This window comes from Erpetoichthys calabaricus, chromosome 1 (assembly GCF_900747795.2).
Source record: "Erpetoichthys calabaricus chromosome 1, fErpCal1.3, whole genome shotgun sequence".
Classification (NCBI taxonomy): domain Eukaryota; kingdom Metazoa; phylum Chordata; class Cladistia; order Polypteriformes; family Polypteridae; genus Erpetoichthys; species Erpetoichthys calabaricus.
In genome coordinates this window covers 125,417,193-125,432,951 of record NC_041394.2, presented here as the reverse complement: position 1 = coordinate 125,432,951, position 15,759 = coordinate 125,417,193, and the positions used below count along the sequence as shown (strand labels likewise).

Genomic DNA, 15,759 nt, shown 5'->3' with positions numbered 1-15,759 from the left:
CATACCACGTCATCTGTAAAACACGGTGGAGGCAGTGTGGTGGCTTGGGCGTGCATGGCTGCCAGTGGCACTGGGACACTAGTGTTTATTGATGATGTGACACAGGACAGAAGCAGCCGAATGAATTCTGAGGTGTTCAGAGACATACTGTCTGCTCAAATCCAGCTAAATGCAGTCAAATGAGCTCAAGCACATGCAGAAGGAACTCCAAGTCCAGCTCAGGGCAGCGAAGGAGCAGTACAGGAGAAAGCTGGAGCAGAAGTTGCAGAACAACAGTATGAAGGAAGTGTGGGATGGGATGAAGATCATCACTGGCTGCAGCTTGAAGCGGGGTGCCACTATCGAGAGAGATGTGGAGAGAGCAAACCAGATGAACAACTTTTTTAACAGGCTTGACAACCCTAACACACTCTCACCTCAGAGTACTGCACCCTCCAACTATCCTTCTGCTGATATCAGCATAGGAGAGAGTTTCCCCCAACCCACAATTACAGCAGCCCAGGTTAGCAGTGAGCTGAGGAGACTTCGTGCCAGCAAAGCAGTGGGTCCAGATGGAGTATCGCCACAACGGCTGAAGGCCTGTGCGTTGGAGCTGGGGAGTCCTCTACAGCGCATCTTCAACCTGAGCCTGGAACAGGGGAGATTCCCAAGGCTTTGGAAAACATCTTGCATCACCCCCGTCCCAAAGATATCACGTCCTAGTGAGCTGAACAACTTCCGGCCTGTCGCTCTGACATCACATGTAATAAAGACCATGGACCGGCTGCTGCTTCACCACCTAAGGCCACAGGTCCGCCACGCCCTCGACCCTCTGCAGTTCGCATACCAGGAGAAGGTGGGAGCGGAGGATGCCATCATCTACATGCTACACCGATCCCTCTCCCACTTGGACAGAGGCAGTGGTGCTGTAAGAATTATGTTTCTAGACTTCTCTAGCGCCTTCAACACCATCCAACCTATGCTCCTTAGGGACAAGCTGACAGAGATGGGAGAAGATTCATACCGGGTGGCATGGATCGTGGACTATCTTACAGACAGACCTCAGTATGTGCGTCTCTGGAACTGTAGGTCTGACATTGTGGTCAGCAACACAGGAGCGCCACAGGGGACTGTACTTTCTCCGGTTCTGTTCAGCCTATATACATCGGACTTCCAATACAACTCGGAGTCCTGCCACGTGCAAAAGTTCGCTGATGACACTGCTATCGTGGGCTGCATCAGGAATGGGCAGGAAGAGGAGTACAGGAACTTGCTGTGTGACTCAAACCACCTACAACTGAACACCAGCAAAACCAAGGAGCTGGTGGTGGATTTTAGGAGGACCAGGCCCCTCATGGACCCCGTGATCATCAGAGGTGACTGTGTGCAGAGGGTGCAAACCTATAAATACCTGGGAGTGCAGCTGGATGATAAATTGGACTGGACTGCCAATACTGATGCTCTGTGTAAGAAAGGACAGAGCCGACTATCCATATTACTAACCGAGAATGCTAAACCGGATGGACGCAGGGACATCCGGCCATGGGCCGTAGCCGCAAAAAGACGTACTGCGCAGGCGCCCCAAGAAATGAGGGGCCGCGAGAGGCGGACAAGACCACAGAAAAAAGGAGTGAGCACAGAAAAAAGGAGTCAAAGAAATGAGGCAACGCGAGCACAGAAAAAAGGAAAAGGCACAGAAAAAAGTAGTCAAACGCAGGCGCCGCACGGAACCCATTGCACACGAAACTAGCACACAAAAAAAAAAGAAGACGCTCGCGCACAACAGCAAGGCTCCCCCCCACCCCCCTACTGGCACCGGACGGGAAACACACCAAGAGGGGGATTTAACAAGCCCCTGGAACACAAAAAAAAAAAAGAACACAAAACCACCCAACACACCCTACAAGCAACGGACGGGACACACACAAAGAGGGGGATTAAACAAGCCCCTGGAACACAAAAAGAAAGAAGACGCTCGCGCAACAACAATCCTCACCCCCCCCCACCAATAAGAAGTGACACCCAAAGCCACATTTCTAAAGGAAACGTCCATATTAAACATACGTCATCTCAACACCTTCACACTAGGCAGCATAGGTGGATCTCCTTATAATAAAGCACTATTAACCGTTCAACTGCAGAAAAGGCTCCATATTAACAGTGAGTGCGATCCTCCTTATTACTTATCCATATTTCGCACGCTGAGGAACAAACAAGTCATGAATACACGGTCACGGGTACAAAACGATTCGGATCGGATAACGGGACAAAACACACGAACACGAATGAAACAACAAAATACACGGCGGAGCATACAACGCGCTTCGGAAACTCCGGGAGAAAAAATGTCTCAGATCAAAAAAAGCAAAACTCAAGTAACCCCGTTACAGAGACGTGCCCAAATGGACAGACACAATGAACGTAGATGCATACAGCGCGCGTCTCAAAGTGCTGCATCAAAACAAGCACGATTTCAAAAGAAAGAGCTCGCGTCTCAGACATACAAAAAAGGAAGCGAAGAGACAGAATAAATGAACGCAGACGTGTACAACGCGCATATGACCTGCCAGAAAAAAAGAAAGCAAGACTCCAAAAGCAGAAAGCTCAACTGACCGACATACAAAAACGGACAAGGCACGATACAAACAATGCACGACGTAGACTGAAACGGACTTTGCGCAAAGCGGAGGCGAATCAATTAGAACTCAAAAATAGCGCGTCACAAATAATGGACATGCAACAACGCGGCACTCAAACGCCACAAGAAAAACATGCCCGTCGCGGACATCAACGCCAGACACCTGCTAAACGCTTACGCCAGTTGGCTGACAACGCCTTCAATAATGAGTCCACTATTGAGCAAATTTCATTGGGATTAATGAATGTCATTTGCAATCATTGTCATTCACTTAACTTCCCAGAAGAAACAACTGGCAATACAAATAATGAATTTACACGTTGTTGTCAAAAGGGGCAGATTAGACTGCCTCCTTTACATTCATATCCTGAATATCTACAGAAGCTTCTAACTAACGATGTGCCTGAAAGTACAAACTTTATGAACTGCATTAGATCCTACAATAGTTCATTTGCTTTTGCATCTACCGGAGTACATATCAGGCCACCAAAAGGCAATGGCCCATACTGCTTTCGCATATGTGGTTAACACAACGCACTATATTATGTCCAAAAAATATTAATGTTAATCACATTAATAACCAGGTCATTTCATTACTTCCTGGAGAGACACGGCTCTTTCTAAACTCTGACAAAGTTGACTCTGATGACGACAATGAACATCTGAATTTCCCCATAGAATATTTGAACACTATTAACCCGGACGGATGACCACAACACAACCTTACCCTTAAAAACGGAACAATAATCATGCTATTAAGAAACCTTAACACTAAACAGGGTTTATGCAATGGCACACGGTTAGTCGTCAACACCATGACATACAATGTTATTCAAGCAACAGTTCTTACAGGATCACATGCTGACAATACTGTTCTCATTCCTAGAATTGACCTTACGAGTTCTGACCTAGAATTACCTTTTACATTGAAACGCCGACAGTTCCCCATTAAACCTGCATTTGCCATGACCATCAACAAATCACAAGGACAAACCATGGACAAGGTTGGCATCTACCTCTCTGAGCCCGTTTTTGGACATGGACAACTTTGTTGCCTTCTCACGTGTTCGACGTTCATCTGACGTTAAAGTTAAATTTATAAATGATCCATGCCAAGGAAGACTCATTCAAAGACAAGACACCATCTTTACTACTAATGTTGTATACAAAGAAATATTCCAATAAAACATTACTCTATGCCAAACACTCTATTTTTTATTTATATAGGCATCATCCAAACCTGCACACTATTCTATATCTAATTCATACATCTCACTCTTTGTCATGCCCCAACGCCAGGGGTTGGCGAGCGAAGCGAGCAGAGGGCGGAGCCCCCTAGTACTTCCTTAGAAGGCTGGCGTCCTTCAACATCTGCAATAAGATGTTGCAGATGTTCTATCAGACAGTTGTGGCGAGCGCCCTCTTCTACGCAGTAGTGTGCTGGGGAAGCAGCATAAAGAAGAGGGACGCCTCACGCCTGGACAAACTGGTGAGGAAGGGAGGCTCTATTGTAGGCACGGAGCTGGACAGTTTGACATCCGTGGCAGAGCGACAAGCACTGAGCAGGCTCCTGTCAGTCATGGAGAATCCACTGCATCCACTAAACAGTAGTATCTCCAGACAGAAGAGCAGCTTCAGCGACAGACTGCTATCAATGTCCTGCTTCACTGACAGACTGAGGAGATCGTTCCTCCCCCACGCTATGCGACTCTTCAATTCCACCCTAGGGGGTAAACGTTAAAATTATACAAAGTTATTGTCTGTCTGTATACCTGCATTGTTATTGGCATTGTTATCAGTCTTTAATTTAATATTGTTCTTTATCAGTATGCTGCTGCTGGAGTATGTGAATTTCCCGTTGGGATTAATGAAGTATCTATCTAGGTATCCATCTATCTATCTAGCTAGCGAGTTAGCTAGATTGGGCGACGTTTCATGATACAGATGGACAATGACCCAAAACATACAGCCAAAGCAACCCAGGAGTTTATTAAACCAAAGAAGTGCAAAATTCTTCAATGGCCAAGTCCGTCACCTCATCTTAACCCAATTGAGCATGCATTTCACTTGTTGAAGACTAAACTTCAGACAGAAAGGCCCACAAACAAACAGCAACTGAAAGCTGCTGCAGTAAAGGCCTGACAGAGCATTAAAAAGGAGGAAACCCAGCATCTGGTGATATCCATGAGTTCAAGACTTCAGGCTGTCATTGCCAGCAAAGGGTTTTCAACCAAGTATTAGTTATTTAATTTGTCCAATTACTTTTGAGCCCCTGAAATGAAGGGATTGTGTTAAAAAAATGCTTTAGTTGCCTCACATGTTTATGCAATCGTTTTGTTCACCCCACTGAATTAAAGCTGAAAGTCTGCACTTCAACTGCATCTGAGTTGTTTCATTTAAAATTCATTGTGGTAATGTACAGAACCAAAATTAGAAAAAAGTTGCCTCTGTCCAAATATCCATCCACCCATTTTCCAACCCGCTGAATCCGAACACAGGGTCACGGGGGTCTGCTGGAGCCAATCTCAGCCAACACAGGGCACAAGGCAGGAACTAATCCCAGGCAGGATGCCAACCCACCGCAGGACACACACAAACACACCCACACACCAAGCACACACTAGGGCCAATGTAGAATCGCCAATCCACCTAACCTGCACGTCTTTGGACTGTGGGAGGATACCGGAGCACCCGGAGGAAACCCACGCAAACACGGGGAGAACATGCAAACTCCACGCAGGGAGGACCCTGGAAGCGAACCCGGGTCTCCTAACTACGAGGCAGCAGCGCTACCACTGCGCCACCGTGCCGCCCTATCCAAATATTTATGGACCTAATTGTAAGGAACATTGTAAATGGAGGACACAGGATTATTTGACCACTAACCTGGCCACGACCCTGCCTGAGTGCTGTGTCTGTTTATAGGAGAATGGCAGATCCCTCTACAATAAATAACCATGCTGTTCCTGTTTCAAGCTGAAAAAAGTTGGTTTTGCTAAAGTACTGAGATTCGGCCTCGTGTTTTTGGGTATAAGACAGGGACTTATAGCGCGACGCCAATCTATTAGTATTCGCTTCTGTGAAGCCTCACTGCACCGCTGTGAGCCTGCTGTTGCCCTGCCCTGGCAATGGACAAACAATCTTACACAGACGCGGCAATTACACTTTGGAATGCACTTCAACGTGATGTTCCCGTTGGATTGGGGGGGATCCCAAAAGAGTTCAGAAACCTCACAATATGAAGAAGAAGAAAAGGATTATTCGGCTTCTGATTGATAACTGTGCAGCCCACAACATGCTTCCGCATTTAGATAATGTTCGCGTTGAATTCCTCCCACCCAATTGCACAGCAGTGCTTCAGACATTGGATTTGGGAATCATTCGCACGCTGAAAGTGGATTATCACAAGGAAATGCAGAGAAAAATTCTCGTCAGCATAACTTGTAGACAGGAGAAGATTAAAATTAACATGAAAGAAACTATTGAAGTGATTGCAAACGCCTGGACTCAAGTTAAAGAAAGCACTATAGTGACAAATGCAGAATCTCATTACAACGAAATATATTTTAGGTCCCTGGAAGTTCATTGTTACAGAATTTTACCTGTATTTTATAGTATAGAATAAGGTTTTAACAGTTCTGAAATTGTTTTTAAAGATTCTGTTATCTGTTCAGAAACTTTTCAATGAGTCTATTAAAGATTGGTCACCTTTTTCTAGGTATTTTCATTCTCCTACTATTCACCATTCTTTGGGATCAGACGTCGGTTTCCTCTGGTATTTTTCTACTACTTTTAACATTTATGGTGTTTTAGACCAGTGACCCTGTGGCACCTTAGTGTATATTAGCCTCTTTTGTCTATAAATAGACATTACTTCATAGAAAAAATATAGTTTGAACAGTTTAGTGGCTGCCCTTCTTTAGCACTCACGTTGAATTTAAATTTTTCGATTCTGTTTTCAGGGAGAGAGACTTGAAGATCAGACTGCAGAAATCATTAGCAGCAAATCAGCAAAGGCCGCTGAACTTGCTACTGTAAGTTACACCATTTTCAGGAGTATGCTATATTTTAATACAGAGAAAGACTGAGCTATTTAGCCATTCAACTCCCTCTCTCTGTGTGTGTGTGTGTGTGTGTATGTATATGTATATATTTTTTCAAAAGAGAACTACTTAATGGATTTAGATCGGGGTTTTTTTTTTTTTCTCCATAATTTGCTTGAACATTCTGGTTGATTTTTGTAACTTCTGTCCTTATGCTAGGTATTATAGTTCGGTTGCTGCACCAATTTATTCACGCAAATCCGAGAGACAGGTTGCTGGCCGAGGGGAAGGTGAGGCGGGACCTCAAGAGTAGGGAGCCAGGCGGGGCCATCCTCACTCACGCGCCATCTCTCATTCCAGTCGCTCTACCTCCTGCCACGTGTTAGAGCATACCTTGCCTCCGCTTAGCTAGCAATACCTGTTTGTTCAGCGAACATTATCATCTAGAGGTTATTAAAGAGTAACGTGTGACTTTTTTGAGAGATCACACCTACGTGTGTTTTACAGAGTAAATGTAGTAGTAGTGATATTATTATTGTTATTACGTGTTCATTGGCAGACATATCATCGCCACATGGTCTTCTACCCACACGGGGGACGCTATCCCATCAGAGCTGAACACGATCAGATACAGTGGCAGCGTTTGACGTTGGAGCATACTTACCTTCCGCTTGGCCAGAGATACCTTGCCAACTTTTTACATTTTTGGCAAAGAGATCACAGCTACATTCTCACCCCTGATAGCAAACCCAAAAAAATGGTATATCAAGAGGCCATTGGATACAAAAGCTATCAATATAAATTCTTCTCAATACAAATTATTACATTTCTTTGATTTTTAAAGTTTGTTGTGTTTCACTACTACAAAGGGACAGCTAGTACTTAATATGTAACAGCTAGCATTTACAAAATAATGTAAAATATTGAAATCCAAGTTAAATGTATTCATTTTCTTAGTTAAAGCAATTTCTGCCACATTGGTACTTGTTAATTGTAGGATATCTCCAGCAGAGTGTACCTTTTCAAAAATATCAACTTTAAACACTTTTGAAAATGTAGTATAAATACTAAACATTGAAGGTCTTTGGTTTTGGATCAAGTTAGTCAGTAAATGTATATTCTTTTGCTAAGTATTTGATGTAATATTAAAGTTATTGGTGAATAGTGTTTTATCAGTGAAATTTGCCAAGGCTTATGACCTTGTTCGCTGACTCTTTCCCTGAAAATTCACAGTGTGGCTGGCTTAGAAGTTTGTTTTTAAAGTTAGTGCCCCATGATGGTTTACAAGGCCTGTGTGACATCCACAGACCTGTAGCAGACAGTGGTGGATGAGCATGTCACTACCCCAGTGGATTTTAAACTGTACATTGCACTGCCCCTTGAAGGTGACTATGAACTCCTCTAGAGTAAGGTTCTGTAGTCGACCAAAATTGAACTTTTTGGTTATTAGATGATATGCCATGCCTGGTATAAACAAAATACTGCACAATACTAATATATATCAGCTTTATTTAGGGTTAATCTTTCCTGTTCTTATGTTTTTATTCCCCTTTTTCTTATTGCCATGAATACTTTTGAAATAACTCCAACCACTGAAGGATGTCAGAAACCAAACTGATATTTTAACAAGAGTAAATTGTTATAAATTGAATGTGAAATTTTGTATTTTATCTTTCCTATAACAGTTCTATTAATATCTTGCTTACCAAAATGAAACCTTGCGTTCTCCAGAGTCCATACTCTTGTTTTAAGTACTGTTTATAGTCCTGAACTTCCAAGAGAGCTTGTGGGATAGTTGTGCTGTTAGCATATATATGTAAATGTGACCAATTCTTTCTTTATCAGTAAAAGAAAGATGAATTGTTATGCGTGAAATGAATCGCCATAGCTAATTTGTAAATGCTCTAACATCTTTTATATACACAATACATCCTCAATTTCCTATAAAACTTTGTCAAAGTATTTCCAATAATGTACCTATCTTTGTAAAGCAATATTTATTATAAAGCCTCTTACACAGTATGCAGCAGTATTAAGCTTAGCTGGTCATTTAACTAGTATCTTATCTTCAAAATGCCTATGTTAGGGCACCAAAGTGGCACCGTGTTTATTACCACACCCCCAAAGCACTAATGAATGAAGTTTAAAAGCCTGCTCTTTTAATGTCTACACTTTCTCCTCTTCTTCTGTAAATCTTGACTTTATTGCCATTTCCACATATTTCTTACATGATTACATTTGGAAAGGAATTGAATTAGGAATATGGTTAAGAGTCTTTGACTGGTTAAAAGTACATTCTATGGGTTAAGATGGAGAATGATATGGGGACAGATTTACTTCTTTAACTAGGAGAGTGATGAGTGGGTGTACATCAGTATATGGCTGCTGTACTGCAGGTCGTTAAAAGTGGGGGCAGAGTAAAGTTATGATAGTTATGGTAATTAAGGCATTTTGCTCTTTGGAGGTCACATTCACTTACACTTTTTATACTCTTGGAAGGTGTGGTCATGGCGTTTAACACAAAAAAAAAAAGAACAGCTTTGCTGGAAAAGTGTAAAGAAAGTAATTAATAAAGCACCCAAAATCCAACCATCTTTAATTTTATGTGCATGTTATATTATGACAAGCAATAAAATGGAAATGGTGACACCATGCAGAATTAATAGTTTAGCCCTTCCTTTATTAAATATATTTGTTTTATTAAAGTCAGACTTCCATCAACCTTCAAACTCTTACACAGATGTCTCTAAAACAACAAATTTATTTATGGAAAGAAAAAAAACTCTGTTATAAACAAACTTCATTGTTACCTGCAGTGGTACACAGAAGGGCTGAGATAAGTGATGTATATGAAGATGTGCGTGTGTAGAATTTGTCTCATAGTTTTCTTCTCCATCTTTCCATCAGAAATTTTTCATTTGTCTTCATTCACATTTTCTCAAACTTTATAATGTGCCTCATTTGTTGCTTAAAGTATTTTATCAGTTTCAACAAGTACACAAGTAAACTAAAAATTAATGTAGCATTCACGTTTTGCTTGTACACATGATGTTATGACCACTGTTGAGGACATGTCAGTAGAAGACATTAAGAGGGCTTGTGTGGTCTTAGTTCCATCCTGAGTTGAGAGGGGTTTCTGGTATTCACATCTTGTCCTTTTTTCATCCACAGACTAGAAGTTTAAAATATCCGAGATCTATGAGGTCACTTCCTGTTTCATCCTCCTCTTTTTCTCTGTTTTTTCTCCTCTGTATTTATGGAGTATGGCCATTCAAAATAATGGATTGTTTTCAATTATGAAATCTGGCCCCTGTGGCATAGAATTAATGGTTGGTTGAACGTTTTTTTTTGTGTGTGTGTGTGTTGTTTTTTTTTAAAAAAACACAGCATTTCTGGTAAATTTTAAGAGATTCATCATTCCATTGTTCCCTGTTAAAGATGGCAGGTGTTTTACCAATATGAAAAATATAGCTGAGCCAAAGGCTCAGGGCTGACCAACACAGAAGCCATCTCTTGTTGTGATGCTCTGTCAGAAACCTCTGACGGAGACTCCCTTAAGTCTTTGCCATTGCACTCATGACAACCCCCTTGCCATCTCTCATTTTGGACTGGGTTGGCATGGAGTCATTCTGTGATGGGGAAGTTTTGTTAGTTACTAGGCCTGAATTTAGAGTGGGTATGGCTTTTGTCCTTTCATTTTTTAAGTTAAACCAAGCTTAACCTAGAATCCTGGGGAATGTAGAGTTGTGTGTTGCAACCACTGGGAATGTATACAGTAAGTATTCCCTGTGTAGCCTAAATATTTGGCCTGACATTTTAAAGAATGTTTTTTGGATTGATTTGGCTTCCGACTATGTCAAAATTAAACAAGTAAAGCCAGAAAAAGAATTGAGGCACCAGTTGGTGATCCCCATATATTCTAAAGGATTGATTGTTTTCACAAGCAGTAAATTAAAACAAGAGTTGCACATGTGAATCCACCTAGTGAACTAACTCCATGATGGCAGGTGGAGGGCTATATTTCTTCAGGGAAGAAAGTTGCGAGTCTGAGAGGTGAAACTGGAAGCGACTTCATGGGTCCTTGACATTCTGAGCTTCTGGTCTGTGGATGAAAAAGGACAACCTGTCAATACGAGCACCCCGTCTAGTCACTAATGAGACCACACAAGCCCTTTGAAAGCTCCCTACTCACATGCACATGACACTACATACTGTATAATAATGTTTGTGAACTTCACTGGGAAGTAAAATTTGAGAATATTTTTTTCTCCTTTCAAATAATTGTTATGACAGTTTACTGACAATTTTCATATTTACACTTATCTCAATAATCATGATGCTTTAAAAAATTATCAAAAAGAATCTAATCCTAAAGCATGCATATATTATAAGCCTTGCCTATGTAATCAGAAATTTTGCAGTTATACTTTTTGTGCCACTAACAACTAATGCTGTCTCTTTTTCGTCAGTGTAAAGGTTCAGCAGATGCCCAGAAGTCCCAAGCCAGTGCTAATGGCATCTGAAGATTGTCAGTCTATGGAAAATAACAAAAAAAGAAGTTAACAGAATTGGACTAAACTGTTCCTGACAGACCAATTGTGTTTTTGAAAATTGTTTGGTAAAGATTTGCCATAGCTGTGTTTAAAAAAAATATATATATATTAAAGTCTTTACCCTATTTATCATGTCATGGTTAGCATAACTAAATCCGTATCTGGTGAAAATTTTTATATATAAATTTCCAGTCACCCACTTTTTTTCTACATAGATCTTATATGTAGAATAATTATGTGTTATTAAAGGCAACTTTGATAAAAGTTGCAAATAATGTATATTTACATATTTCAACTGCTAATAACTGTAAAAAAAAATAAAGTTTATATTTATAAATATTTCTCTTAAAGGGAATTCCATATATTTTAAACCTCGTAACACAGTGAGGTAATTTATTTGGCCTTTTTTTAACCTGTAAGGGGAATTTTAACTCATTACATATTGTTGCTAAAATGCATTGCCTTTTTCTTTTTGTACTGTTTTGTTAATGCAATGTGTGAAAGAATATACTTTGTTGACAAGCAGACTTTCTGAAGTTGAAAGTTTGTGTTTGGTTGCAGATACAGTAATCCCTCCTCCATCACGGGGGTTGTGTTCCAGAGCCACCCGCGAAATAAGAAAATCCGCGAAGTAGAAACCATATGTTTATATGGTTATTTTTATATTGTCATGCTTGGGTCACAGATTTGTGCAGAAACACAGGAGGTTGTAGAGAGACAGGAACGTTATTCAAACACTGCAAACAAACATTTGTCTCTTTTTCAAAAGTTTAAACTCTGCTCCATGACAAGACAGAGATGACAGTTCTATCTCACAATTAAAAGAATGCAAACATATCTTCCTCTTCAAAGGAGTGCGCGTCAGGAGCAGAGTCTGTCAGAAAGACAGAGGAAAGCAAACAAATCAATAGGGCTGTTTGGCTTTTAAGTATGCGAAGCACCGCCGGTACAAAGCTGTTGAAGGCGGCAGCTCACACCCCCTCCGTCAGGAGCAGGGAGAGAGAGAGATAGAGAGAGACAGAGTTTGTTTTTCAATCAAAAATCAATACGTGCCCTTCGAGCTTTTAAGTATGCGAAGCACCGTGCAGCATGTCGCTTCAGGAAGCAGCTGCACAGAAGATAGCAACGTGAAGATAATCTTTCAGCATTTTTCGTCTAGGTGTGCGAACAGCCCCCCTGCTCACACCCCCTACGTCAGGATCAGAGAAAGTCAGCGCAAGAGAGAGAGAAAAGTACGTTGGGTAGCTTCTCAGCCATCTGCCAATAGCGTCCCTTGTATGAAATCAACTGGGCAAACCAACTGAGAAAGCATGTACCAGAAATTAAAAGACCCATTGTCCTCAGAAATCCGCGAACCAGCAAAAAATCCGCGATATATATTTAAATATGCTTACATATAAAATCCGCGATAGAGTGAAGCCGCGAAAGGCGAAGCGCGATATAGCGAAGGATCACTGTACTGTCAAAATCATTACTCTGTGTAGAAAGAATAAGGTTAAAATTGCTCCTTTTGCAATTAGATTTAAAGTTTAGTTTGATAAATCATATTTTTGTGGAAGATAGCTTTGGAGGAGGTGTGCTTGTATGTTGTTTTAAGTTCCAGTGGTCTTAACTCATGGACATGTTCTTTTTCAGGACTGACCATACAAAAGACAAGCTTTTGTTTTGAGTTCACTGTAGTAAAATATTTATTATCTGCAGTTAATGTCCAAAACATAAACATAAAAAAAGCAATAACCCACTGGATGTTGCAGAGTAGCCTTACAAAAATCTGCATCTATTCCTCAAATTATTTCTTCTTCTAATTGCTAATGTGTTCTCCATCTCTATTTAAACTTATTTTTCATTATGCTGGAGATATAATCCAAAATCACATCTTTGGTTGTAGAGTTCAAGATTTTTCTCACCAAATGGCTTTACCTAAATGATTTATGGCCACAAAGTCATTCAGTATGTGCTGATACTTTTGTTACTGAACAAAATCTATAATTTATTATAGTATTTATCTTCATTTTTAGTTTGATACACAAATTAATAATTTAAAACAAAGATTTTGGAAGATGGTTTAAACATATTGTTAAAAATAGCACTCCTTAATCACTTCTAGAATATTTTTACATTAACTTTATCATCTGTCACCTGTGCTATACTCAAGCAAAATGGGAAAAAAATCCCCTGTATATGCTGTGTAATGTTTGTAATTCCTTAATACAGTTGTCCTTTTCACATTTATTTTAAATTGCAGAGACAACTGAAATCACTTTACTATTGTGGTCTTTCTTTTTTTTGTATTTTTTTTGCCTTTTTTTTTTTTTTTTAATTTTTTTGTTGAAGCTTGAATGAAGCTTTATATTATATAGAGTGTATGACTGTTTACATGCTATGCAAACTTCAGTTAAACTTGCGGTTTAATTTTAAAAGTATACATCTGTGTATTACACACATTGCTCACACAGACATATATTTTTGTATGTGTATGTTTATACAGTATATTTAAAAATGCATAAATATATAGCATGTATTTGTGAGTGTGTGTAATATACTGTGTAATCCCTGTATCACTTTACAAGATGTTAAATACAAGAACATAAAAATAAAATGTAAATATTCTTAAAGTACTAAACTCCGAGTTAATACCTTAGATTATTCTAATATGGTGCTAAGTGACATTTTGTTGTGTAATACTGTAGTTTACAAATAGATGAGCAGATATCATATTTTGGCATGTCATCTTATAACTTTGAACTAGAACATCCAATTCTTTATTTATTCTGTTCTCGGAAAAAGTAGCATTTCTCCTGTTGTTTAGATAAATGTCTAATACACATTGAAAAAATACCGTCATATGCAATAACAACTTGATCTCTCTGAAAACGTATGTCTTCAGTTAAAATAATGTATGTGTACTGTACTGTGCAAAAAATCATAGTCCACCCAAGAAGCTTATTTATAATTAATCATCTGAACAGGGTTTATTTGCTCACGAAAGCAATATATAACATTAAATTAAACACAAACATTGATACAATAAAAGTATCTTGTGTTTTTAAAAGTATTTTGAATGTCCTACCTTAGAAAACAAAACTGAAGTAATTCACTTTGGTTCACTGCTGTATAATTTATTTCAAGTAGGCCTGTGGAAAATTCTTTGAAGGTTCTTGCTTATAGAATCTTCCATAATTCCTCATTTGACTTTTTTTTCTTTCTTTTTTTTTCTTCCTGTGAAAGAGATTCAACAGCCTCACTCAGGTTTTACAGTGGCATGCTAAAGGCTTGGGCTCCCCAAGATATTTGAGATCCTAGTAAACTTTTCCCAAGGTCTCCGACCTTCATTGGCTTGTTAGGGCTATTGCTTGTTCACAGTCATTGTTAGAAAACCTCAGGTAATATAAATTTGCAAAGCTGTATAAATTCTGTGACTACTCAAACCTTGTCCCAACAATCGGCAGCCATGAACTCCTCACAAAGCAGGAGAAGGCTACAAGAAGATAACAAAGCATGTAGAGGTAGCTGTTTCCTCAGTTTGTAATGTTATTAAGAAATGGCAATTAACAGGAACGGTGGAGGTCAAGTTGAGGTCTGATAGCCCAAGAAAACATTCTGAAAGAACTGCTTGTTGGATTGCTAGAATGATAAATAAAAACACCTTTTTAACTGCAAATGACCTTCTAGAAGATTTAGCAGGATCTGGAGTGGTGGTGCACTGTTCTACTGTGCAGCGACACCTGAACAAATATAACCTGCGTGGTAGATTCAGCAGAACAAAACCTTTCCTGCATTCTAGCCACAAAATTTGGTGCCTAAAGTTTCCAAAATACATCAGGCTTGCTTATAGATGTTCATTTGCAAACAAGTCCTCTGGCCTAATGAAGACAAAGTAGAACACAGTTGGTCACAATGTACAAAGGTATGTTTGGAGAAAAAAGGGTGCAGAATTCCTGGAAAAGAACATCTCTCCAACTATTAAGCATGGGAGTGCATCAATCATGCTTTCGTCTTGTGTTGCAGTCAGTAGCACAGGAAACATGTCATTGGAAGAGAGAAGAATGGATTTTTTTTTTATTTTATTTATTAATTTTATTGTAATCATTCCATACAAATAGATCAATTTATAACAAAAAGAAGAAAAAATTGAAGACAAATCAAACTCCACCCCTGAGAAGGAGAGCTTAGCCAAAGGAGACTTGCTTAGGGCTTTTTAATAAGGCAACAATAAACAAAAGAAAGGAAGAATTATATATAGGTAAATAAAAAATGGAGAAGGAAAATAAATGCGGTAAGTTATTTCTCTTATTCTAAAATAATATTGATTAGATCCTGCCAGGTTTTGAAAAAATTCTGTACAGATCCTCTAGCTGAGAATTTGATTTTTTCCAATTTCACATAATATAAAACATCGGTTTCCCACTGGCTTATCAGAGGAGAGTTAGGATTCTTCCAATTTAACAAAATAAGTCTGCGTGCCAAAAGTGTAGTGAATGCAATCACCATTTGCTTGTCCTTCTCTACTTCAAGTCCGTCTGGAAGAACACCGAACACAGCTGTT

At 39.6% G+C, this 15,759-nt stretch overlaps 1 protein-coding gene across 3 annotated transcripts in view; it reads left to right on the top strand.

Annotated features, from left to right (window-relative positions):
• Window positions 1-15,267, top strand: part of letm2 (leucine zipper-EF-hand containing transmembrane protein 2) — a 52,415-nt gene extending 37,148 nt beyond the window's left edge. The window contains exons 10-13 of one of the 3 annotated variants that reach the window (XM_051933321.1): window positions 6,336-6,392; window positions 6,580-6,651; window positions 11,130-11,767; window positions 12,663-15,267. In XM_051933321.1, coding sequence (XP_051789281.1) covers window positions 6,336-6,392; window positions 6,580-6,651; window positions 11,130-11,183 — 183 coding nt within the window. In that variant the 3' untranslated portion in view covers window positions 11,184-11,767; window positions 12,663-15,267. The remainder of the gene's footprint in view (window positions 1-6,335; window positions 6,393-6,579; window positions 6,652-11,129; window positions 11,768-12,662) is intronic. The other 2 variants (XM_028806007.2, XM_051933322.1) reach the window with 2 other exon arrangements.
• The last annotated feature ends 492 nt before the right edge of the window (window positions 15,268-15,759 follow it).